The sequence below is a fragment of the Ahaetulla prasina genome, chromosome 4 (genome assembly GCF_028640845.1).
Source record: "Ahaetulla prasina isolate Xishuangbanna chromosome 4, ASM2864084v1, whole genome shotgun sequence".
Lineage (NCBI taxonomy): Eukaryota > Metazoa > Chordata > Lepidosauria > Squamata > Colubridae > Ahaetulla > Ahaetulla prasina.
In genome coordinates, this window is record NC_080542.1 from 52856427 (window position 1) to 52882636 (window position 26210).

The 26210-nt window shown below is 37.4% G+C and overlaps 1 protein-coding gene across 3 annotated transcripts in view; it reads right to left on the reverse strand.

The window, feature by feature from the left end:
* Positions 1-26210, reverse strand: part of MAP3K3 (mitogen-activated protein kinase kinase kinase 3) — a 55503-nt gene that overhangs the window by 11494 nt on the left and 17799 nt on the right. For all 3 annotated transcript variants that reach the window (XM_058180859.1, XM_058180857.1, XM_058180858.1), the window contains 13 exons: positions 24446-24486; positions 18308-18407; positions 17117-17230; positions 15532-15652; positions 14346-14479; positions 11113-11186; positions 10669-10736; positions 9691-9774; positions 8797-8988; positions 6213-6361; positions 2536-2667; positions 2083-2212; positions 545-722 (listed from right to left, as the gene is read on the reverse strand). In XM_058180859.1, the coding sequence (XP_058036842.1) occupies positions 545-722; positions 2083-2212; positions 2536-2667; positions 6213-6361; positions 8797-8988; positions 9691-9774; positions 10669-10736; positions 11113-11186; positions 14346-14479; positions 15532-15652; positions 17117-17230; positions 18308-18407; positions 24446-24486 (1517 nt within the window). The remainder of the gene's footprint in view (positions 1-544; positions 723-2082; positions 2213-2535; positions 2668-6212; positions 6362-8796; positions 8989-9690; positions 9775-10668; positions 10737-11112; positions 11187-14345; positions 14480-15531; positions 15653-17116; positions 17231-18307; positions 18408-24445; positions 24487-26210) is intronic.

Genomic DNA, 26210 nt, shown 5'->3' on the forward strand with positions numbered 1-26210 from the left:
GGACATTAGCCAAGAGTTGTTGTTCCTGCTGTTTTAATCTCTCACTTTTTTAACTGATAGCGATAGATAAGATTGTTTCAAAAGTAACCATCCAGAAAAAGTTTTGATAAGACAATATGCTTTAGAGATTAAAAAAAAGTCAAGTTTAAGCTCGGCAATTACGCAGAAGGTTATGGCAACTCTCATCAGCATCTCCTCTTCCAATAATAAGCCAGTTGAGTGCTGACAGAATGAGCCACTGCAAAACCAGAGGCAGGGAAGAGAGACATCAGCATGCTTGGATGATTTCTGAGCTATTACAAAAAAAAGCAAAGTTGTGCAGAAAAGCAAAGCGACATCCAGGAATACAGAGCATTAAAAAACAATGGGGAAAACAGGAGGGAAAAAGGGTAGAGGAGAGCAATAAATTAGCCTGCTGAACCCATTACAGTTTACAGAAAAAAGATTAATAAAATGCCAACTGGTTCAGAATATTGCGGCAGAAAATGCCTTTTCTAGAAAGTAATCCTTTACATTAAGCAAGCTGCACGAAGCTATTTCTCACCAGATGTCAGCTTTTCTTCCATAGCCCTCTCCACTGATCACTTCTGGACTCATCCAATAAGGAGTTCCCGTGACGGAGCGGATACCAGTCCCAGACATGCAGATTGTTTGCAGTCGCTTGCTAGCCCCAAAATCTCCAAGCTTCACGTTGCCCACAGAGTCTCTGAGAATATTGGCTCCTGAGTTGAAGTAAGTGTAGAAACAGAGAAAAAGAAAAGAAATAGAAGCTGCTCAAGTATACAACTCAAAGTATAGATTTATAAACCATCACAGGTAGATCCTAGTTTAAAATGACTTGAGTTCCATACACATTATCTTGTCACTGCAGCCACCTTGTTAATAGTAGTTGTTCATTTATTGAATAGTATCAGGATACTGATGCTAATGCTACCTTGAAAACACAATATTTATTTCCTCTCATCTATGGCATAAATTATAGGTGGCTCAGGGGCTAGGACATTGAGCTTGTTGATCAAAAGCTCGGCAGCTCGAATCCCTAGTGCTGCCGTGTAACGGAGTGAGCTCCTGTTATTTGTCCCAGCTTCTGCCAACCTAGCAGTTTCGAAAGCACATAAAAATGCAAGTAGAAAAAATAGGGACCACCTTTGGTGGGAAGGTAACAGCGTTCCGTGCGCCTTTGCGTTGAGTCATGAATGAATATGAATGAATGAATGAATATTTTAATTTGTATACCGCCCTTCTCCCGAAGGACTCAGGGTGGTAAACAGGCAGATAAAATACAGATATACACAATAATTAAAACAACCCTTAAAAAACTGATTTAAATTAGCCCAAATATTAAAATAACTTACACCCCCATAAAATTACAAAAATTTAAAAACCCATCGAATTCAATTAAAATTTAAAGATAAAAATCAAGCTAGTCCAGCCATACGAAATAAATAGGTTTTAAGTTCGCGGCGAAAGGTCCTAAGGTCAGGTAGTAATCGGAGTCCGAGGGGAAGTTCGTTCCACAGGGTCGGAGCCCCCACAGAGAAGGCCCTCCCCCTGGGGGCCGCCAGTCGACACTGTTTGGCTGACGGCACCCTGAGGAGTCCCTCTCTGTGGGAACGCACCGGACGATGGGAGATAGAAGCCGGCAGTAGACGGTCCCGTAGATAGCCCGGTCCTAAGCCATGGAGCGCTTTAAAGGTGGTAACCAATACCTTGAAGCGCACCCGGAAAACAACAGGTAGCCAGTGCAGTCTGCGCAGGATAGGTGTTACGTGGGAGCTCCGAACCGCTCCCTCAATAACCCGCACAGCCGCATTCTGAACTAGCTGAAGTCTCCGGGTGCTCTTCAAGGGGAGCCCCATGTAGAGAGCATTGCAGTAGTCATGCCGGTCACATGACCATGGAGACGTCTTCAGACAGCACTGGCTCTTCAGTTTTGGAATGGAGATAAGCACCGCCCCCAGAGTCGGCAACGACTAGCACGTATGTGCGAGGGGAACCTTTACCTTTACCTTTATGGCATAAATAAGCATAATAGAACATATAGAAAATACGAACCCATGTTGATTTGGGTGGATCTTTTACCTTTAATATCTCTGTGTACAATCATGTTGCTGTGAAGATAACAGACTCCTTCAAGAATCTGCCGAGTGTATTTTCGAGTAACATTTTCCGTTAGTGCACCATAGGCTTTCAACTGATCCTTGACAGAACCCTTTGCAGGAAAAGCAGGAAATATATATACATATACATTACATTTATATATTTGTGCCTCCAAGTCAGTTTTGATTCCTAGTGACTGCCTGGTGTCTAGTTCATCTAGCTCTTAGCAAGATTTTTGGCTATTGCTTTTTTCTCAGAACAGAGAATGACTGGCACAAAGTCAACAGTTGGCTTTGTGCACAAGGCAGAACTGGAACTTACCATTTCTAGATTTCTAGCAAGGTGCCTTTAATCATTACACAAAATTGGCTTTCTAACAAACTGAAATCTGAGATGGATTAAAACCACTTTCTAAAGAATCCATAGATCTCTTACCCCTGGCATGTACTCCATGAAAATGCTCAGTGTCTTTTCTGCTCGGTCTCTTAAGCATCCGTAATACTGAACAATCCGCTCATGCTGAAGGTTCTTCAGTAGCTGAATCTCACATTCTAATGCACTCACTTCCTACAGGCATAAGAATTGCCAGATTACCTTGAGAAAGACATAGGACAATGACCTCCACATAAACGCCACTTTTTAGTGGAGGTAAAATTTAGGCAACCTCAACCCAATAAATGATGGGTCATCAAACTTCAGCTCCTTTTCCATATCTCCACATTTGAAATTAAATATAGTAATATTGCTATTTTTTAAAGGATAATAAACTGACATATCTGATATGAAACCTTAAGTCCTATTCCGCAAAGAGGATAGTCTATAACAGGGGTCACCAACCTTTTGGACCTCAGGGACCACTAAATTCATAATGTTAAACCTTGAGGACCACTAATATGATCTGCCTAATGACTGGCTGGGTGGGCGTAGCCAGGTGGTCATGTGACTGGGTGGGCATGGCCAACTCGATGTCACTCATGTGGCGGGACACCTTGCCAGCCTCTACTCACTCCTCCCCTCCCAGCCCCTCCTTGCCTCCACAGGCTCCTTAGGGCCCCAACAGGAAGCAGCTGTTGGAGCTAAGCAGCCACCATGAGCAAGAGTGAACAACTGGCTCAGTTCAAATTGGATGTGACCAAGAAGGAGGCTCAGCAGAAACACCTCATTAAGGACTCCGAGCATAAGCTTTCCAAGCAGAGGGAAGACCTGCGGAATTGCAAGGCCAGATACTGGCACCTGGAGGCTCAGCGGGCTGAGATGATCAGTCAGTTCCAGACCATGATGCAGTCCCACTGGAACAAGGCCCTCTGGCTCATTGCCACCAGTGGCACTTCTCTCCAGTCTTTGCCCAAAGCCCTGCACCAGGAGGCCAAAGAAGACCCCAAGTCGGAATTTCTGCCCCCCTCCGACCCACACAAAAAGACCCCAAAGGGGGATACTTTCTTCAGCAACACAACCATTCATTACATGTATCCGGTCCAGGGACTGTACTTTGAGGACCCCTGATTTAGCGCAATATAAAAAATGCAAATAATTTTTCTGTGGACCACCAGCTGGTGACCTCTGGTCTATAATATAACTGCAAAAGTGGTCATTTTTAGGTAGTTGCAGAAACATTAAACTTTGGATTCTAATTTCTGTATGGCATAAGACGTCATTCATCTATTCTCTTGCTGATTCATTTCTATTAGTGATGTAACCATTAATACTATCTAATTGCTAAACTACATGGCTTTTTCAGTCAATCAATTAAGCCTGCAATTTCACAAAATACAATTTCTTCACTTAAGACCCAATTATTTCTCTGCAGATTTCTTTTCATTTTAAAAATGGGGGAACATTACATTCTAATGAAACTTTATACTATACTAACAGTAGGAATTAACAGTATCACCACAAAGCACTATAAAAAAATAGGGATTCTTAGAATACATTTTAGAAATACCCTAAACTTCAGAAAAATCTTTAGAATTTTGTGTCCCTTCCTCCCCTCAATTACTTTTTTATTTTGTATTTCACATGTGTTTGAAACTTAATAAAGTTGAATAAAAAAAGAGAAACCTTTAAGATATAATGGTTGTTGTTACCTTATTGAAAATGCTGTTTATGTCTTAATAAATCAGAACGTTATCAGATACATGCAAGCTTTTCTCTCCTGTTTTTGCTGCCATTTCTATATATGAGTTCAGTATTCACTGTGCCCAAATAAATCAGGATTTATAACCACACACACCTGTAAAGGTAGAACTATGATGCTGGCTTCTCTGTATATAATAAATCACAATCCTAGATCTCAACATCATGTTTATACTGGTTAGATATTTAACAGTGACATAAAAATGCCACCCTCTCTATAGCTACACTATTCAGCCCTGAAGCAAGGGTGCTTTGAATAAAATCAAGCAAAGAAAATAGACCTACAAGAGATAAAGACATCATGCAATTATTTAGCATGGATTAAAACCTACCACAAATTGTGTCTGCTGTTATTTACAATTCAAGAAAGGTTTAAATTAGATTTAAAAAGTTATGGATTTGCCTTTGGAAAAAGTGAATGGGAAACTTTACTATGTGGTAATGATGAACACATTATTGCTAATGTTTATAAACTATTATTGAATTTGGAGAACGACTACATGAAACGTATGATCGAACGGGCAACATTTTTTGAATATAATGCTTGAACAATGGGGAAATACATGGAGAAATGGTTTAAAATTTACATTAAATTATAATTTAAAGAATTTTCTTATAACATGATTAAATACCACTGATATTTAAGACTGACTAAATTGTCAAAAACATATGTAGGTATTTCAAATGTAAATGTAAAGAAGGAACTTTTTACCATCTAGGATAGGTCTGAGACAAAGCAAAGAAACATTGGAGTACGATTCACATCTTAATACAGGGTGAACATAAAGGTAAACCAGAGGCTTTTCTCTTAAGCTTAATGGACAAAGATCTTGAAAAAATGGAACTTTAATGTTATAGAGGCTGACAGCAGCAAGAATGCTCTATGCACAAAAATGGAAAATATTTTGATTCCTATAATGGATGACTGGCTGTAAAAGCTGATGGAGTTAGCAGAGACAGCTAAATTGACTGATTTAATTGAAGAAAAGAATACAAGTAACTTTTCCAATTGGAAACCACTTCTACACTTTGTGCATGAAACTTTGACTTTTGGTTTTGCTGATTAGACAGATTTGTTGTTATAGAAATGGCTAGTATATATTATTATGTAAAAACAAAAAGTTAAGACTATGTGCTATCTTATTCTACTGTGGGAAATCAATGCTTTTTTCCCCCTTTTCCCCTAACTTCCCTTTCCTCATCCCCTTTTCTTCATTTACTTTCCTATTATTTTCATTTTCTTTGTATTTTATATTTTGATAACTAATAAAAAATTTAAAAGGGGAAAAAAACTACAAATGTCCTTACACTTTGTATTGCATTTTTTTCCTAAGCAAATTGTTAGCTTGTCCCTTTCTCTCTAACCATAGAAGGCCTGGAGTTAGAATACAATAGTTAGGTTCAAGTCAACATGCAGTGGAACTTAAAAGTTTGTGAACTTCTTAATTTTGACACTCCGCCTCCCAATATGTAGCTTTGGATAATTTGCCTCAATAAATACATGAAGAAATATCATGTTTTTGATTCATTTGTTTAATTGGGTTCTCTTCATCTAGTTTTAGTGCTTGGGTGCTCATAAGTTGCATTCTAGCTCATATTTTATGCAGAGATGTTGAAAATTCAGAAAGAGTTCACAAACTCTTAAGCACCACTGTAGCTTTGTTTTTATCCTGCTCTCAATGTAAAAAAAGTAAGTATAAGTATAAATAAAAAATAAGTAAATAAGTATAAGTAAGTAATAAGTAAAAAGTAAGTATAAGGAGAAAACAGGACTAAGTGCCATTGCTAAGAGAGGCAGACAGGAGAACAACTACGAAGCCAGTAATTCTAACAAGAAATTCGATTAAAAAAGCTAAATGGCTCAATTGTGTCATGAGTAATTGTACCCTTGGGTTGCAGTGTTTCCCATTATAGATCAGGAAAGTGGAAACTGAGAACTACAGAGGCATTTTAGTATCAGTGTTTAGCCATGGAAATACCTTGCTTGTTTCAGGACTCTCTGGGTCAAACTGGACCTGTTTAGCTGCAAGTTCTCTGCCTGTATCTACATCATAGCACAAGTATACCCGACCAAAGGCACCTTGTCCTAGGAGCTTCCCTCGTCGCCAGTTGACTGGAGCACTTGGAGCTGTCAAATACAAGTCATTTTCCAATTATATAATTCTATCCTAAGACTGGCATCAACAATATTGATTTATATCAGATAATTTAATTGCTAGAGCAGTAAGAAAGAAAAAAAATGTTTCCCATATGTAAATTACAAGAGTCTAATATCTCAGCTGAAAACTGTGACAAAGAAATACATAACTTAAAATAACGCTGCAGTTAATTGTTTCTTGCTACTGCCCAGGAACACAGTCACTTCAGCATTTCACAAATTTTCTATTCCAACATCCCCAAAGAACAGCTACATCATATAAATGATGATCTATCTTGGCACTCCTGTTAATGACTCCCAGTAGCCTATAGAAAAGCTTCTAAAGGAGGCTAAGCTGCCATTCTCGATTGCTTAGGAAAAAAAAGAGGAAAATTCTGATCTTAATTATGAGACAGAAACAAACTTATCCACATAGGTAAATTTCCAGAATTTCCTTGAGAAAGAAGGACAAGAAATATAATTCTAATCATTTATGCAGTGGAAAAGAAAAATAAACAGAAAAGAAAAAAGAAAAGAAAACACACGTGGCCTTTATTGCTTGCTTTTTATAAGGCCTTCAATTAAGTCTTCGCTTCCTGTCCCGTGTTTAAATTTCTGGATAGTAACAATGACTACAAGTTGTCCTTGATTTACAGCCATTCATTTAGCAACTGTTCCAATTTACACAGCAGTGAAACAAGTGACAACAGGTCCTCACACTTACAACCGTTGCAGCATCACATGACTATGGTCATGTGATCAAAATTCAGACACTTGGCATATATTTATGATAGTTGCAGCATCTCAGGGTCATGCTATCACCGGCTACCTTCTGATAAGCAAAGTCAATGGGGGAAGCTGGATTCACTTAACAACTGCATGATTCACTTAACAGCTACAATGATTTGCTTAACTGTGGCAAAAAAGGTTGTAAAATTGGGCATGACTCACAATAATTGCTTTGCTTAGTAACAGAAAGTCTGGTCCTAACTGTAGTCTTAAGTTAAGGACAGGATATAGGACCATAGCAGGAGTCCCCAACCTGTGGTCTGCGGCGTATTTGCAACCGGGCCACATGAATGGCCAGCTGGTATGAGCACACACGCAGCCCCACTAACGCAAGTAACGGCTGCCAGCACTCACAGCCCCACTCACATGGGCGGTGGATGCGTGCACCTGCCCCTCGCATAAAACCATCTTCTCTCTTCCTCCTTCCCCCCTTGTGCCAGGCCCCCAACCCGGGAAGGTTGGGGAATGCTGGGATATAGGACAGGATAGGATAGGATACTTTATTGGCCAAGAGTGATTAGACAATAAAGAATGTGTCTCCCGTGTAGAAGCTCTCAGTATACATGGAAAGCAACAGAGCAATAATAACCGTAATAATGATATAAATAAGAGAAGCCAGTAAAGAAGATGAAAAGCATAATAATAATACTGCAGTTATATAACATGAGCATGTGATGTGATGCGTGTACTTAGACATAAGACAGTATGAAGGAATTAGGTGTTCAGCAGAGTGATGGTACGAGGGAAAAACCTGTCCCTGTGTCTAGTTGTTTTGGCATGCAATGCCCTGTAGCAGCTTGTTCACCCATAATGTTCTTACCATAGCTGGGATCCACATCTGATGACAAGATTAGGGACCATTTCTAGTTTCTTGAAATAAGCTTCATTGTTACCAGAATTATCAGTGGATTACCATATTCAGCAATAATGTTTTGTTTTTCTATCTCTATTGCATAGAATTTAAAGAATACTTACTGAATTTTATTTTAATTTTACCTGATAGTTTCTGCATTGATGTACTGGCCATTCCAGGGATTTGCATTTACCATTTTTTCTGGTTTTATGCAATTCTTAGAATACTTACCTGAGAGTAAATTACTCAGAGGATCTTGTTTTGAGATGCATAAAATTTTATTGTAATCACAAAAGTGGATTTTGGCAAATGTTCTATTTTATTTAGGAAATGTCCTTACATTTTTTATCCTAGCCACTCAAAACCCCTTCCCTCATTGGAATATGGTTGAAATAAACTCCCCATTCTCAGTCGACAGAACATACAGCAATTAACAAAAGTGTGTAATCTTAATGAACGTAGCCTTTCCATAAAAAAGCTTTTGTACCCATTATTCCAAAAGAGAAAGCACTTCACACAAATGTTGCTTTTCCAATCATACAAAATTTCCACTGTAAAAGTTTTTTAAAAAAGAGGAATTCTCTATCTTCTTCCAGACTTTATACCTGTAGACAAGCTGCTATTATGAATTTTGTTCCCTCTGGTTGTTGTTTTTTTAAACATCTATTATTGCAAGCAACATAGCATTCAGTGGTAATCCTAATGGTTCACTAACGCCCAGTATTTACTATGCTCCATTTTGAAAGAATTTGTAAATATTTCTGTATTGGAAGCATCAACTTACATTTAGTTGGGATGTTTCTCTCCTGCACAGTGAGTGCGTTCTCACTTTCAGCACTCCACATACGTCCACAGGTGTCTAGATACTGCATGGTCAGACCAAGGTTCTCCCCATTGGTGCTTAAGGAACGGCTTGATGGTACCAGTGTGAAGAGGTTGCCCTGTTGGCGCCTAATGCGGGGAAATGTCCTCCGGCCTGAATAGTTAAAAACTACCATGAAAACCAGCTAAACCCTCCACTCAAAAGACAATACAACAAAACAGAGGTGGGATTAACATTTGTGAGTTTGATGAAAGACTGAATTTATGGAAGTTCAATGAAACATACAAGAAATCAAATGTAATTATTTTCTGTGCAAGAATAAAAATGAACAGACCCTGAACAATTCTACCTTAAGAGTGTGCAGATTAATCTTGTGCCAATCTTAACAATGTGCCATATATATTGGCAGGTGCAGGAGAGAAGGCGAGGAAAACCAAAGTCTTTTTGCTGTTAAAAATGGGTTTCCTCACAGAATCATCTATGAATCTGTTTTTTCTTGCCCAATAAATTACGAATATAAGCACTATTTTAGAGATAGCAAAAAAAAGGTTGTTTATAAGGTTATTGCTTTCATCCTCTTATAACCCTGGAACAGTCTGGATCTCGAATTAACATAGTCCTTCTTTTCTAACTCTCTGTCATCGTCTCTTTTTTTAAGTAAATTTACTGCAGTAAAACAAGGAGACAAAGCTGTTTTATTGGTACATTTTCCCCTGCTGCCTCCTCCTCCTCTTATTTTCAAGCTATTTATAAAAGGATGAAGGAAGAAAACTGGAGAAACAGAAAGCTTTAATAGAGAGTGTTGTGTAGTAGTAATCCTATTATTAAATTTAAAAACGGATTGCACCCACCCACCATCATTGTAATCTTTGTACTGCATAGAGACATGGTAACGCCGAGGGTAGGTGCCACCTTTCTCAAAGATCTGATTCTCACGATCTACAATAAAGAAGCAAAAATGTTACACTATCAAACATGCATCGACACACGAAACCCTTTTAGAAAAATATATTTTGCCACAGGTGGTATGAAGAGAGAAAAAAAGAGAAATCATTAACTTCACCATGGGAAGAAGACCTCCAAAGAAGGTCCATGTGGGAAGCTTGGCATTGGGGAGTTCAAGTTTCAAACATGCCTGTCTGTCTGTCCACTCACCCACCCAGCCATCTATCCATCCAACTATCTACCTAAGCGATGAACATATCCAACACGCTTTCCTCCTCCTATTTCCCCCACCACAACAACAACCCTGCTGAAAGAGTGACTGGCCCAATGCCCACAGTCACCAGCCTGGCTTTCATGGCTAAGGCGGCACTTGAACTCAAGGTCAGAATAAACAGAATAACAGAGTTGGAAAGGGCCTTGGAGGTCTTCTAGTCCAGCCCCATGCTCAAGCAGGAGACCTTATATCAGGGGTGCCAAACTGGATTTCTTCGAGGGCCAGATCAGCATTGTAGTTGTCTTCTGAAGGCCAGCGGGTGGTGGGGAGACAGGATGGACAGTCTTTTCTTAAAGACCTCCCTTAAAAAAAAACTTAAAAGGTTTTCCACTTTCTAGTCTAGTGCCTTAACCATGTGACCAAAATGATTCTTAAACACTAGATTCAAACTGTTACAGTAAAAAATGAATCAGAAATACAGGCATGATTTAGTTTTTCAACAATCTCTGTTACTCTATTCCAGGTGGTTGTTAACATCTGATGGAAACATACTAACTACGCATGTAAATATTTTTGTTTAGCAAGCAGTAAATGCAGTAAATATACAACTGAAATAAGAAAGTTCTCTCATTCCTTTTATTTGCCAGCAACTATCAGTGTAGATAACATCTCACCTGAGAAATCTTGCCTGTTATCTGGAAAGCTTTGGGCTCTGGACATGCAGGATTTTCGGAATGAAAAGCTATTTTGAATAGAAGAACACGTTACACAATGTACGTGTCACAAAGGCATAACTTCTAAAGTGTTATGTCTGTGTGATGTTCTTGTTACATTTTAATTTTTTTTTAATTTTACAGATTACACACACACATACACACACACACACACACACACACACACATTTTAAAACTATTGTTTAATTGTGTAGGAAAATAAACATAAGAATTGAAAAGTCTGACTAGGACATGTTTATTATATTCTATCTTATTTCCCCCCTCTATATTTTCAACCTTACTATATAGGCAATATAGTTAAATATTAATACTTTAGTATTTAAAGTAATGAAGAAAAGTTGAAATTACTACAGAATTCCTATTGATAGTTCTTGCTGTCAATACCTTTCTCCTGACTGGCTCAAGGACTGACAACTGCCAGATAAGGAGTTTTCAGCACTGCTTAAGGGATCCAACATCTAGAACAGAAGATTACAAAAAGCTAAGTTAAATTTAGCCTACAGCTGAAAGGACAGAATGCAAAAGAAATTTTAAGTTAATTTTATTAAAACGGACAAAAATTAACTATGTGGGACTTTTTTTAGAATCAGGCACATGTTCAATTGGAAATATCACCATAAGAAAAACCATAGCCTGTAAGTAGCAGTCAATTTGATACCGAAGTCAAAACGTTTTTTCACTGGTTCCTGAGGAGAGGGGGGCACATTTATGCATTCTCATCCATTTCTTCAACATATACACATTTTTCCAGTCAATGGTGCTAAGAAACAGGAAGAGGAGAAGGACTAGGTTTCTTCTTCCCTTCTAACAACTTGAGCAGAAGTACTGAACTGATGAAAAGAAGAAAGGAGACTTGTGGCTTACGTGTTTGGACCTAGGCTTCCTGAGAAAGCATAAATCACAATCTTAGTCCCAAAAACCTCTTTTATTGAGACGGTTGTGAATTATGGTCATTCACAGCCCATAATACTTCGCAAACAGTCTGTGAAGATTCCGACAGATGTCTGCTCAAATTGACACAGTCTTTCAGGGTAATGTTAATAAGCACCACCTTTATCTCCCTTGAAATGCTTCCAGAGACCTAATTGTCAATTAGTTTTGCAAGGCCAAATGGAGCACAGAGTCAAACGGACTTCTCAGAACTTAAATTGACCATATGAACTAATTGCTTCCTGCAACGGCTCACATCCGTTTGCTCCTCTTTTACATCTTACAAGAGGGGCCAATCATCTCCAAGCCTTACTCCCGAGTAGCCCTTTATTTTCTTAATTGTTCTTGCCTTCTGGCAGCTCTGCACATGTGCACACTGGGAACAGGCTCACACTGTTCTTCTGCCTTGCTGATGTCAGATTCCAGAGGCAACACATAACTAGCAGATGGCTCTGGCCCCCTCTCTGCCTCCGACTCAGAGCCCTCATCCGAGCCTTCCCCAGACTCCAGGACTGGCCCACATTCCTCCCCAACCTCTTCACTGTCCGAATCTGCACTGTTGGCTGCTGGCGGGCCACAACATTACGTTGTCTCTCAATAACCCTGAAGTAATGTATCTCCTAGCAATGGGAGAGAAGTTCTCTCCTAACAATGCTATGTAATACTGCCAAGTTCTAAATGACAGTGGACCTCAGAAACCTAGAGATTTTCTTCTTCCTGATACCAATGCAGTCTATCCCTTCCAACCATACCGACCAGGATCACAGGGAGAAACAAAAAAGCAGATATGGGAAGCCAGCAATTTTTGGCATGTCATCCAGAGTAGGGGTCTCCAATCTTGGCCACTTAAAGCCTGGCGGACTTCAATTCCCAGAATTCCCCAGCCAGCTTTGCTGTGAGAAAGTCCTCCAGTCTTAAAGTTGCCAAGGTTGGAGACCCCTGATCCAGAGGGATGAAGGGAATCCTGAATTTTGCTATCAAATATAGAGTGAAATTTCCCCCATTACAGGTAATTGTAAAAACTACGTTGACTCTTACCTCTAATTGTTACATCCTGCCTGGACTATTGTAATGCTCTCTACATGGGGCTCTCCTTGAAGGGTACCCGGAGACTCCAACTGGTCCAGAATGCGGCTGCGCGGGTGATAGAGGGAGCACCTTGTGGCTCCCGTGTAACACCCCTCCTGCGTAATCTGCACTGGCTCCCGGTGGTCTTCCGGGTTCACTTCAAGGTACTTGTTATCACCTTTAAAACGCTCCATGGCTTAGGGCCAGGATATTTACGGGACCGCCTACTGCCACCATTAGCCTCTCACTGACCAGTGCGCTCTCACAGAGAGGGCCTCCTCCGGATACCGTCAGCTAAACAACGTCGGCTGCCGACCTCCAGGGGAGGGCCTTCTCTGTGGGGGCCCCTACCCTCTGGAACGAGCTCCCTCTGGGGCTTCGTCAACTCCCCGATCTCAGGTCCTTCCGCCGCGAGCTGAAGACGTTGCTGTTTCGAAGAGCAGGACTAGCTTGAACGTAGTTTTAAATTGAGGTTTTTAAATCAGGGGTTTTAAATGGGGTTTTAAATTTGTATTTAAAAGTTTTAGGGCATCAATTGAATTGAATTTTCTATTTTTTTTTGCTGTTTTATATGTATTATATGTTTTCTATTGGCTGTGAACCACCCTGAGTCCTTCGGGAGATGGGCGGTATACAAATATAATAAATAAATAAATAAATAAATAAATAAATAAATAAATAAATAAATAAATAAATAAATAAATAAATAAATAAATAAATAAATAAATAAATAAATAAATAATTGATAATACTGACTTAAGGGGAAATGGAAGAAACTGGAGCTTGGGAGGACCTCCCTAATGATATATGAATTTCCTAGTTGTATATAACCAATACCCCCCATTTGCAATATACAAATGGTCCCCAGCATGTCAACATTTCTATGAGAAAACAAAGAATCAATTCCTTAAGCTAAGATCAAAGCTTAATGTTAAAAAAAGTTAATACTATATAAAATGCAGGTTTATATACATATGTATACACATAAAAACATTAAACATGTTGGGCAGGGCCTGTAACTTTCTAGTAAGACAATTATGTAACATGCAGAAGGTCCCATGTTTGAGATTTGGCATCACCACATAAGATAGTGTTTGCTCTGAAGCCCAAAGCCTTATGTGGCTTCCTAAAGATCTATAGTTTCCAAACATTTTCCAAAGTTGATGGTGAATTATAATTGTTACTGTAAATATCCAGGACATACTCACCTTAATTGCATTTAAATAACCAAATCCAATCTAATTTTAATCCAAATTCAATCCACTTTCTGGAAGTAAATGACTCCCAACACTCAATCAAATGTCAAATATAGCCAGTGGTATAAAGAAAAAGGTACTTCCTTGATGCAAAATAAGAGAAACTCAATTGGTATTGAGAGAGCTATTGCCAATTGGCATGAGTGGTAATATATTATGGAGGAAGAAAAACTATTGTTTCCCTTTGATCTGTTTGAATGTAAGACAATTTGCTATGTAGCTTATAAGAAGCTCAGTTGAGGAAATCAATGGACATTGCAGGCTTTATTTTTTAAACGTATTTTTAATCTCACTTTTTATATTGGTAAGTGTATATTGTATAAATATTTTTATACTGATAAATTCTTTGAACTTTGAACTTACATTTTGTTCATTGGTTTCTGGTATAAATTCTCCTTCACTGTTAATGCTGGTATAGGACCCCTGGCGAGCAATTCGCTGCTGTCTCTCTGGGACATATCCTGGCGGGGGTGAACTTCGGCCTGTATTCTGAGAGCCTGAAGATTTAATGATGCTTATTAAATGAGTGCACAAGATAAAGGAGAGCAGAAAAGGGAGTGATACATTTTGCTGAAGCATTTCAAACAAAATACAAGCACCACTGTTAGTGGATAAAAGGTCAGTGGACCAACATTAGGAATATGGTTTGAACAATGGATCTTACAATAAGAAAGACATTTAAAAGATTCTGTATGTGTGATTCACCTAATGATAATTTAAGCAACATTCTGACAATGCAGAGTGTTGTGACTTTGTAAATGGAAAAAGGGGAAATATGCCAATAAAATCACATTTAAGAAGCAGAAGGACAACTCCCTTCTTCAAGAATGAATTCATCATCAATAACCTATCCACATTTCACCTCCAAGGCAGTCTTAGTCAACAAAGAGGAGTATAAAGCTTAAAAGCTTTATGTCCAAGTTCATAGACGTAAGACCTCTGTGTACTTCCTCAGGTTCAATAGGTTGAAACTGTTCCCAAATAACAAGCCAAGACTACATTCCTGGTATCTCTACAGGATCTGTACAAATCTGACACAAAATTGAATGCTCTTCAAAGGGCATTATTGCTAATGATTTAATTGCTTTATATTTTTGTACACATGCTATGGATGAGATGAAGTTAAATAAAATTCACAAAGCTAGCACTGGAAGACAGGAAGTTATGAATAGAACAGCAACTGCAAAGGAAACAGACGGCAAGGAAAGGAGTTGTTCTGTTTTTTTGAATTTTTATGGATGTGATTCAGAATGGATATGGATGAAAATAGCTGCAAGGCCATAAATTTTAGTTCACATAACTATTAATAGTAGAGATGTGAAGAAGGAAAGTGTGCATGTATATATAGAATGAAAAAAGAAAGATAGAATTTATAGCATAAGGGAGGGGAAAAAATTAAGAAAAGGATTATATCCACACAATTGTCCAGGAGCTGGATACAGTTGGGTAGCTAATAATAGGACATGAAGATAACAAGCCACAAATCAAATGTTTGCACAGCTCAGTATTATTTATGGTCATTAATACAGTGACAGATTAATACACTCACTGATGGACAAGTGTCTGCTTCGGGTTTCAAGTGGCTGGTAGGCAGTGCTTACATCTCCCGTAGATTGGGAAGCTTTGATTCTGACTTGCTTTGGCATCCCTGAATGGGATGAAAGACTGATCTGTTAAAAACAAAGTGAGACCAGTAAGATTTAAACAGTTTAGGATTTGAAGATTAGAATGTTTTAGTTTTAAAACAATGACAAGAATGAAAAAAATAAGCAGGATGGCATTATTAATCTGTGACTAAAAGTAAAATAAAAATGGTTATTCCTACCTGTACCAGGGGCTAAATTACATCATGGTAAATTCAGAATATTAATTTTGAGCTAGACAAATACTGGATAGGAACCATAGCTGGAGTGCTATGAAAGTCTGAATCTGAGTTACAGCCTATAACGTGTTACAGACCTGACAAGACAATGCACAAGGTATTTACAAAAGACCATGCACATTCTGAGTGCAGAACTAACTGCATTTACTAAGGATTTCCCACTCTAATATTAAAATTAATGAGGGATATATTCTTAGCAAAGATCCCATGATATATCTGCAAGTTTATATTTTTTATTTTATTAAGTATAAATAAATTCAAACTGAGGTTCAAAGGTATTCTGCAACAGAATTCTCAGTATTTTACAGTCTAAATATTATCTGAATTTGGAAGGAGTTGGACCAATTGGTAAAATACTTGTAGCCCTTATAAGTAAAAATTGCATTTTTCAATAGCAGGCAAAAATTACTTCTTTAAACAGTGGAAAATATGTAATCAAATGCTAAATTTTAAATTATTTTAGCATTTATATTGCCAAGTTAATTCTATTATGATAAAAGGAATTAATCTGCTATCCTCAAGATTTTGGGGATTATAACTTTTATAAATCCTAAAATTTATAAGGGTCCTTGAGTGGCTCAGATTGCTAAGACAGTCTGTTATTAACAGCAGCTGCTTGCAATTACTGCAGGTTCAAGCCCCACCAGGCCCAAGGTTGACTCAGCCTTCCATCCTTTATAAGGTAGGTAAAATGAGGACCCAGACTGTTGGGGGCAATAAGTTGACTTTGTATATAATATACAAATGGATGAAGACTATTGCTTGACATAGTGTAAGCCGTCCTGAGCCTTCGGAGAAGGGTGGGATATAAATGCAAATAAAAAAAAAAGAAGAAGAAATTCAAAACTTAATAAGGCTTTAAATATATGTATCAGTATGAACTAAAGATCACAACACAACCTGAAAATGTGGAAGAACAAGGAAAGAAAACTGAAAACCAATCAATCAATCAATGCAATATTTGTCGTAAAAAATACTTTCCTTGCTTTCTAGCCAGGAATTCATACCATGCCAATATTTGGGGTTTTTTCATAACCTGTAATTTCCTTACAAATAACTTCAAGATGAACAATCAGTGATGACCAGAAATAGGATGGAAGACCAAGAAATTATGTGATACTTTGTTTCTGCTTTGAGCAGTGTAGTGTAAAGAATCTTTTAGTGAGTCAGTAACTAATACTAGTTAATGACCAATAATTGTGACGATCACAACAAATGTGAAACTGAAATAGATTACATTGCTTTTACTTACATGATTTTTATCCTGAGATAGCAGTAATATTCTAAGGCTTTTCACATTTGAGCTTCGGTCTAACAGATCTACTGCCTTATCAAGGTCATCTTGACTTTTCAAAGGAATAGATAACTGCAAAGAATAGAGACAAAAGAGTTCATGAAGTTTCATGCCATTTTAAATTCTGAATAGCAACAAGGGACCACTTTTTGAAGAAGGGGACAGCAAAGCAACACTGACTCTTAAACTGCTTTATGCTATAAGGATTTGCAATAACAGAATTTATGTAAGAAAAACATATATAAGCTATAAAATAGCAAAACTATTCCTTCAGATATATTTCAAACTGTATTGATTTTGTATGAAGGAAACAATTCAATTATCATCTTTTTAACGTAATTATTTCTACATGCATTTCCTTAACTGATATACAGAAAACCTTCTATCCCTTTGAATTTATTGTAAGAACAGTGTGAAAGAAGATGAAATTAATTTTAATACTAAAAATCAGTTTAGTAATTTCAAATTTTCAAGGTTTCCATGTATTTCCCTATTATACTTTTTTCCCCAATAAGTGAAGCAGACTTCTTCAACTTGACACTTTCTGTATTATCTGAATTATACGTGCTAGAAGGGAATCTATTTCATAATAATTTTATTAAATTTTACAAAATGTAAAAAGCAGATGAATTCCCAACACATTTTGGAGGACATTCAATATAGACAGGCAATTTAAAACTGATTGGTTCCAATCACTCCTATTTCCTGAGAGGGTAATTAATGTAGTGATCCTCTCAACTGTTCCATTTATTTGAAAATTAATTATTCTCTTTGGTAAAAATTCCCTTAAATGAAATAGAGTATCTTTTTTTGACTGATACTGTAAATATAATTAGTTTGAAAATTAGGAACTGAAATTATTTCAGACTTAGTTAAAGTCAATACAATTTTTCAGAAAACTGGAGCTGTAGAAATCATTTTCGAGAATCACAAATGCTATTTGGAGGGGTAGTTTTTGGTGCCACAGTCTTATATTTTCTGAGCAGGCACTTGCACATACAGAAGATACTTTTATTGTGATTGCTCCTGAAACAAAAGAATCTACTTCTGAGTTGTTTGCACAGCCTTTTGTTTTCCTTTTTTTTTTTGGAACTAAACTTAAGCCTTTTAGAAAGGAATAAAAACATACTGTATAGTGTAAGTTACTACCTCATTATTCATGTAGTAGAGATCCAGTGGCTGCCCAAAAGCTGTTTTCACTTTCTGCTGAACATCTTCATAGCGGACAGGCCGGGTAAAGGGGATAATTCTGGATGGGACACCAAAATACTGATTATGGCAGCAAAGTGGGCTCTAGATAGTTCATGTAACAAAATGATTTGGACAGTGTATCAAATGTTTTTCCTCCTTTTTCTTCCTTTTTTCTAAATTGCTAACGTAACCATTTTTGCCAATATTCATAAATTCTCTCTACTTTATTTTTACAGGCAGTGCCTCCACCTTGGATTCTGTTATTTATGTATTTTTTAATTATTTAATTACGTTTACGGGAAAAAACAAAAGTTTCATTATAGATCCGACACAGATTAAACAAGATAACTGCAATAGTCAGGTTAGTCTATATTGGGACAATAAAAGGGTTTTTTTGGCATTTGGTCTCTGTACTCCACACATTGAATTTGAAATGGAACACTCAAGATGTGAGCAAAGTGAAGACTTTCAGCTTTAATTCAAGGGGTTTGACAAAAGTGCATCACTGTTAATCATTGAGAAATCACACACACACATACAATATGCGGTCCAAAGAGATGTCTAGGCAAATAAAAGAAACTATTGTTAGGCTGAAAGAAATAAAATGAAGATAGCAACGAGATAGCAAAAACATTGGGAGTGGCCAAAAGAACAGTTTGGCATTCTTAAAAAAGAAGGAATTAACTGGTAGGCTTAGCAACACTAAAAGGCAATAGTGAAATGCACTACCTTCGCTACTGGTTCGGGAATGTGAGCGCGCGCGCTATGCTCGTGTGCACCTCTTCTATGCATGCACAGAGGGTCAAATACAGGATGTAATGATGTCCTTGTGGGTGGGTGGAGCCTCCTGCCGCCGGTGCTACTGATTTGCACAAGCCTGATAGATCCAGCTGGATTTCATTGCTACTAAAAGGCCTGGAAGACCACTAAAATGGATGACCACAGAATTCTGTCAGTAGTGAAGAAAAATGTCAAGCCAAGTCCAGAACGTTCTTGAAGAGACAGGCACGTTATTGTCAAAGTCTACAATCAAACGCACTGGTAACACTTAAGAAGATAAAGGCCAGAGAGGAACTGGAAGCATCCCAGCGAGACCGGCTGGCAAATAGCAGGCTCTGATGAGCCTTGCGAAAATCCAGCCAAACAAACCACTGTCTGGCGGGGTCTTTGGACTGGAATTGTCTTGGAGGGATGGTGAAAAAAGAGAGGTGCCTCGGATGACAAGAGGAACAGGCAAGCTCCTCAAAGGGTTGGAGGCAGCTCTTTGATCCGACGATGGGGGTGGCGGCCATTAAAATGATTGCTCTAAACTGGGGCAACCAGATTAAGATTTGTGCAGAAGTGATGTTTGATTAGAGTATTGCTACCAGGTGAGTGATTGACCAACTCACAGGTAAAAATAAACTTTCTAAAAGCTTAAAAGAGGTCCCGGTGTGAAATAAGCAGCTAATTGGCACTTGGAAATGTTAATTGGAGGGAGAAGAACAAAGAGGAAGTTAAAGGACTAAAGCCCAAAAAAGAAAACTTTCCACCTGGACTTAAAACTGGATCTGAAGAAATAAAAACAATACAAGAAAAAGAAAACCGAGACAAAGCACTTTTTAACAAGAAAAGGAAAAGGAATTGAAAAGAAAGTACTTTTTATGTGGATTTAAACGTGCTACTTCGTTGCCTTGGGATTTGCGGATTGGAGAGAGGCAGCTGCTAATGGAAAGAAAGTATTAAAATGACTGCTTTGACCACATGAGAAATATTAAGGAGTATTTGTTTAAACAGCTGGGTTCTGACTTTGAACAAAGCCTTAAACTGGAATGGACTAGAACTGGATGTTATTTGGAAATAAAAAAGAAAAGAGAGACACTACATGGATCTGAATTTAAACTACACATAAACTAAAATATTTTTTTTGAATTGACAATATGGAATATTGGGATATGAGGAACTAATGGAGATGTTTAAGGAGGTGTGGGAAGCGTTTAAGGATAATAAAGAAGTGGAAGCCTGGTTAGAATATTTAAAAAAAGGAAAAAGAGAATACAAATGAGAAGCAAGAACATGATGTTGAAGGGAAAACAATTGAAGATAAAAAGATAGACAATTACACTGGGATTGACAGTGACAAAAGAAGTATATTGCTTATTGTAAAATGGATCAGCAGATATAATATGAAATGTAGATTGGTTTAACTATGAAAATAACTGAAATTAAAATATAAAATTGAAATGCTAGTAAATGAGGAAAATAATTAATTTATGTTGGAATAAGAAATTAGGAATTAAAGACAATAAGAGATGGAAGGTCAATTTACTTAAAAGGTTTCAAGATAAAAATGGAATAAGTTGAAACATTGTTAATAATCAAAAAATATGATGGGGAATTTGAGAAATATATTCAATAAATGGAGAAAAAAATCGGGGTTGCCCAGATACCCATTGTGGAAAATATTGAATTGAAAATGAACACAACAATGGAGAGAGCAGTGGAAGGAGGAGTAGAGGGATAGAAGGAGAGGAGAAGAGAGGAAAGAGAGAGAGGAATAGAAGAAAGGAAAAGGAATTGAAAAGAAAGTACTTTTTATGTGGATTTAAACGTGCTACTTCGTTGCCTTGGGATTTGCGGATTGGAGAGAGGCAGCTGCTAATGGAAAGAAAGTATTAAAATGACTGCTTTGACTACATGAGAAATATTAAGGAGTATTTGTTTAAACAGCTGGGTTCTGACTTTGAACAAAGCCTTAAACTGGAATGGACTAGAACTGGATGTTATTTGAAAATAAAAAAGAAAAGAGAGACACTACATGGATCTGAATTTAAACTACACATAAACTAAAATATTTTTTTTGAATTGACAATATGGAATATTGGGATATGAGGAACTAATGGAGATGTTTAAGGAGGTGTGGGAAGCGTTTAAGGATAATAAAGAAGTGGAAGCCTGGTTAGAATATTTAAAAAAAGGAAAAAGAGAATACAAATGAGAAGCAAGAACATGATGTTGAAGGGAAAATAATTGAAGATAAAAAGATAGACAATTACACTGGGATTGACAGTGACAAAAAAAATGGATGGGGGGAATATTCCTCAAAAAAAGAAGGGAAGGGAAGGAAATGGGAAAAGATTGAGGTGAAGAATTAAGAGGGTAACAATCTTAAAAATTAGAGGGGGAAAGATACAATAAATATACAAAGAAAAAGAAGAAAATAAGAGAATGGGAGAAAAATATTAAGAAATGGAATTCGGGAGACACCAAAAGAAAATGTTTAAAAGGGGAAGAATAATGAATAGAAGGAAGGGAATTAAAGCATTTATTAGTTGATTTAAGGGACTGGTGTTAGTAGTAGAAATTGTATGTAAGAAGCAAATTAAAAGAACTATATTGCTTATTGTAAAATGGATCAGCAGATATAATATGAAATGTAGATTGGTTTAACTATGAAATTAAAATATAAAATTGAAATGCTAGTAAATGAGGAAAATAATTAATTTATGTTGGAATAAGAAATTAGGAATTAAAGACAATAAGAGATGGAAGGTCAATTTACTTAAAAGGTTTCAAGATAAAAATGGAATAAGTTGAAACATTGTTAATAATCAAAAAATGTGATGGGGAATTTGAGAAATATATTCAATAAATGGAGAAAAAAATTGGGGTTGCCCAGATACCATTGTGGAAAATATTGAACTGAAAATGAATACAACAATGGAGAGAGAATGGAAGGAGGAGTAGAGGGACAGAAGGAGAGGAGAAGAGAGGAAGAAGAGAGAGGACTAGAAGAAAGGGAAAAGGAAAGGAAGAAAGGGAGAGGAAATAAGAGTAGGGGAGAAGTTTGGAAGGGACGAAGAAAGGAGGAGGGGGAGAAAGAAAGGGAAAGTAGAGTAGGAGTAGGAGAGAAGGAAAGAAGAAAGTAGAAAAGGATACAAGAAGGGAGGGAAGGGAAAGAGAGGAGAAGGAGAAGAAAGACTGTTGTAAAATAAGAGAGATGAAATGGTGGAAAGGGAATTCTGAACATATTCAAATTTATTAGGATGAAGAACAAATTAATAGGAAAGTTAAAATAGAATATATATGATTAACAATGGATAAGACAAGATATCTAATTGAAATAATGTTAAGAAATTAGGATTTGAGAGCAGATGGTGATATTGTTTATATAATAAGTGTAGCAGTATTAAGATAAGATAAAAAAGGAAAAAGAATATTTTGGCAAAAATTGTAACCACGTAAAATTTATTTAGTTATCACAAGTTGTATATATGATATACACATGATATGGCCAATACTCTGTTCATAAAATATGTGGGTGTTTGTGAAAGAAAAAAACAATAAAACTTGATTTTTTTAAAAAAGAAAAGAAGATAAAGTCCAGATTAGACTTTGCCTCCTAAAAAGCTGCCCGATTTTGGAATTAGAGTCTTTGGACTAATGAAATGAAGATTAACTTGTACCATAAGGAATGGGAAGAGAAAAATCTGAAAAAGAAAAGGATCCAAAACATATCCCATCATCTGTCAAACATGGTGGAGGCCATGTTATCACATGGTCAGGGGCCAGTGAAACCAGGTCACTGATATTTATTGATAACCTGACTGCTAATAGAATATGATCTTTAGAAGATCATATGACGGCCGTCGCCAGGGGAGCTTTTCATCAGGTTCGCCTGATACGCCAATTACGCCCCTTTCTGGATCAGACTTCCTTATGCACGGTCGCTCATGCCCTTGTTACATCCCGCCTGGACTACTGTAATGCTCTCTACATGGGGCTCCCCTTGAAGGGTACCCGGAGACTCCAACTGGTCCAGAATGCGGCTGCGCGGGTGATAGAGGGAGCACCTTGTGGCTCCCATGTAACACCCCTCCTGTGTAATCTGCACTGGCTCCCGGTGGTCTTCTGGGTTCACTTCAAGGTACTTGTTATCACCTTTAAAACGCTCCATGGCTTAGGGCCGGGATATTTACAGGACCGCCTACTGCCACCATTATCCTCTCACCGACCAGTGCGCTCTCACAGAGAGGGCCTCCTCCGGATACCGTCAGCTAAACAATGTCGGCTGGCGACCTCCAGGGGGAGGGCCTTCTCTGTGGGGGCCCCTACCCTCTGGAACGATCTCCCTCTGGGGCTTTGTCAACTCCCCGATCTCAGGTCCTTCCGCCGCGAGCTGAAGACGTTGTTGTTTCAAAGAGCAGGACAAGCTTGAACATAGTTTTAAATTGAGGTTTTTAAATCAGGGGTTTTAAATGGGGTTTTAAATTTGTATTTAAAAGTTTTAGGGCATCAATTGAATTAAATTTTCTATTTTTTTTGCTGTTTTATATGTATTATATGTTTTCTATTGTTTTATTGGCTGTGAACCGCCCTGAGTCCTTCGGGAGATGGGCGGTATACAAATATAATAAATAAATAAATAATAAAAATAGGAGGATGAATTCAGAAGTGTACAAGGCCGCATTCTCTGCTTAGATTCAGCCAAATTCTACAAAACTAATAGCATGCCGCTTCATATTGTAGATGGATAATGAGACAAAATATATAGCAAAAGCAACCCAAGAGTTTCTCTAGGTAAAAAAGAAAGTGATATTCTTCACTGATTAAGTCAGTCACCTGATCTCGGTGCAATAGAAGGTTTATTTACTGAAGGCAAAACTGAAGACAGAAAAATCCAAAAACAAACAACAGCTGAAGGCAACTGCAGTAAAGTATCCCAAAGGAGGAAATTTAGTATTTCTCATATGGTTGGGTTTCAGAAATTCAGACAGTTATTGACTGCAAAGGATTTTCATCCAAGTATTAAAAACAATCCTTGAATTTGTAGTTATGTTTATTATTTATAAGCCACCGAAATGGGAGTGAGTGTATTAAAATAGCTGTAATTTCTCAATAGTTAATGCCACACTTTTGTCAAACCCCATGAATTAAAACTGGAAGTCTTCCCTTCATTCATATCTTCAGGGTTTCATTTCAAACACAATGTGGTGGTGTACAGAGGCTAAATGCTAAAATACGTATCTTTGTCCCAATAAATACAATCCTGACTGTACATCTGAATTGCAGTAAGGTATGTAAAAAGAAACAAAGAAAAAAAAATTAAAATCTTACCGCCTTTCCCCATTATGTTCAAACTTTATTCTGATGTCACTCTGCCAAAACAAAATTATTCATATTGCCTATTAAATACTTTGATAATTATTATTCAGTTTATAATAAAAGTATCTCAGAGGATATTTTATAGTTTACATTTGTTATTAGTAGCCCAGCATAGATCCCAATAAAAACAATTAAAATCATATACAGATAGGCCAGGCTAAAACAATTATAACTACAAGAAACTACAACAGGGTCCCACAAAATACATAGTTCTAGACCTGAGACCAAAGCCAGGTTTAAGAGCCATCCAGAATTCCAGGAGGAAGGGTACTGCCTGTAACTTGGGGTGCGGAGGGGGGTCTGCTTCAGAGGGCAGGGATTAAAACAGAGAAGGTATACTTCCTGAATACCTAAGGTGACAATGTTTAATAGTAGGGATGTGTAGCAGACCACTCTTCCGGAATGTACCAAGTGGGCAGAGGTAATTGGAGACAGACAGACTCTCAGGTATCTAGACGAATTGCACTAAGAAGTTGACTGGCAACCAATGCAGATTTCATAGCAGCAGTGACACATGGACATATCCAAAAGTGCCTGATACTATTTGCACCATTGCAGAAGCTGCAGCTTCTGGATGGAAGAGAAACTCCATATAGAATACACTGCAATAATCTAGTCATGAAATCACCAGGTCACGAGTAACTATCTGAAGGACCTCTGATTATTTATTTATTAAACAACTAATTCCCACAACACTATCAAACTATCTAGAAAGGCAGTATTACCATCATTAGTCTCATTTTCCCTATTACATATCTCATCTTCTCATGACTCTAATTTTGTTGTTTGTATCTTACAATTTATATTGTTTACTTAGTATCCTAGTATGATTTATGTTGATTGCTTATTTAGTATACATGACTATCACTAAGTGTTGAATTTAATGTTTTATGATGAATGTATTTTTACAATGACTATGATAATGATCTATCATTATTGTTATATGTATACTGAGAGCTTATGAACCAGAGACAAATTCCTCCTAATCGCACTTGGCCAATAAAGAATTCAATTCAATTCAATTCAATTCAATTCAATTCAATTCAATTCAATTTCTATTCTAATTAAACTTATATACTGCCATATTACATAAATGTGACTATGGCAGCTTACAACAAATAAAAGCAACATGATAACGTTAAAACAATAAATATTAACACTAAAATTGACTTAGAAATTAACAACGATGTAAAATGCACAGGGGGAGGGAGGTGGACAGGGTACAACCAGCACACAAGATGAATCTGTATGAAGGCTTTCCTGACAACAACTCCCACCAGCTCTTTGATTTTATGATTAGATTAACTATCACCAACCCAATCCAGGTTTCTGAAAAGTATCTGATACCTTCTTGTTCAGATGAGCAAACGATACCAATCCTAACATTTCTCACCAAAATTATTTCTTAGCTTAACATTTCTTGTAAAACCTAAGTAGTTTCTCGCAATAGCAATAGCACTTAGATTTACATACCGCTTCATAGTGCTTAATAGCCCTCTCTAAGCGGTTTACAGAGTCAGCATATTCCCCCGAACAATCTGGCTCCTCATTTTACCAGCCTTAGAAGAATGGAAGGTTGAGTCAGCCTTGAGCCATTAAGAATTGAACTGCAATGCTGCATTCTAACTACTGTGCCATTCTACAATGTGCTCTAGATGCGGCTGCTCTTAAACAGTATCCAGAAGCTATAACTGGTTCAAAATGCAGCAGCGCTAGC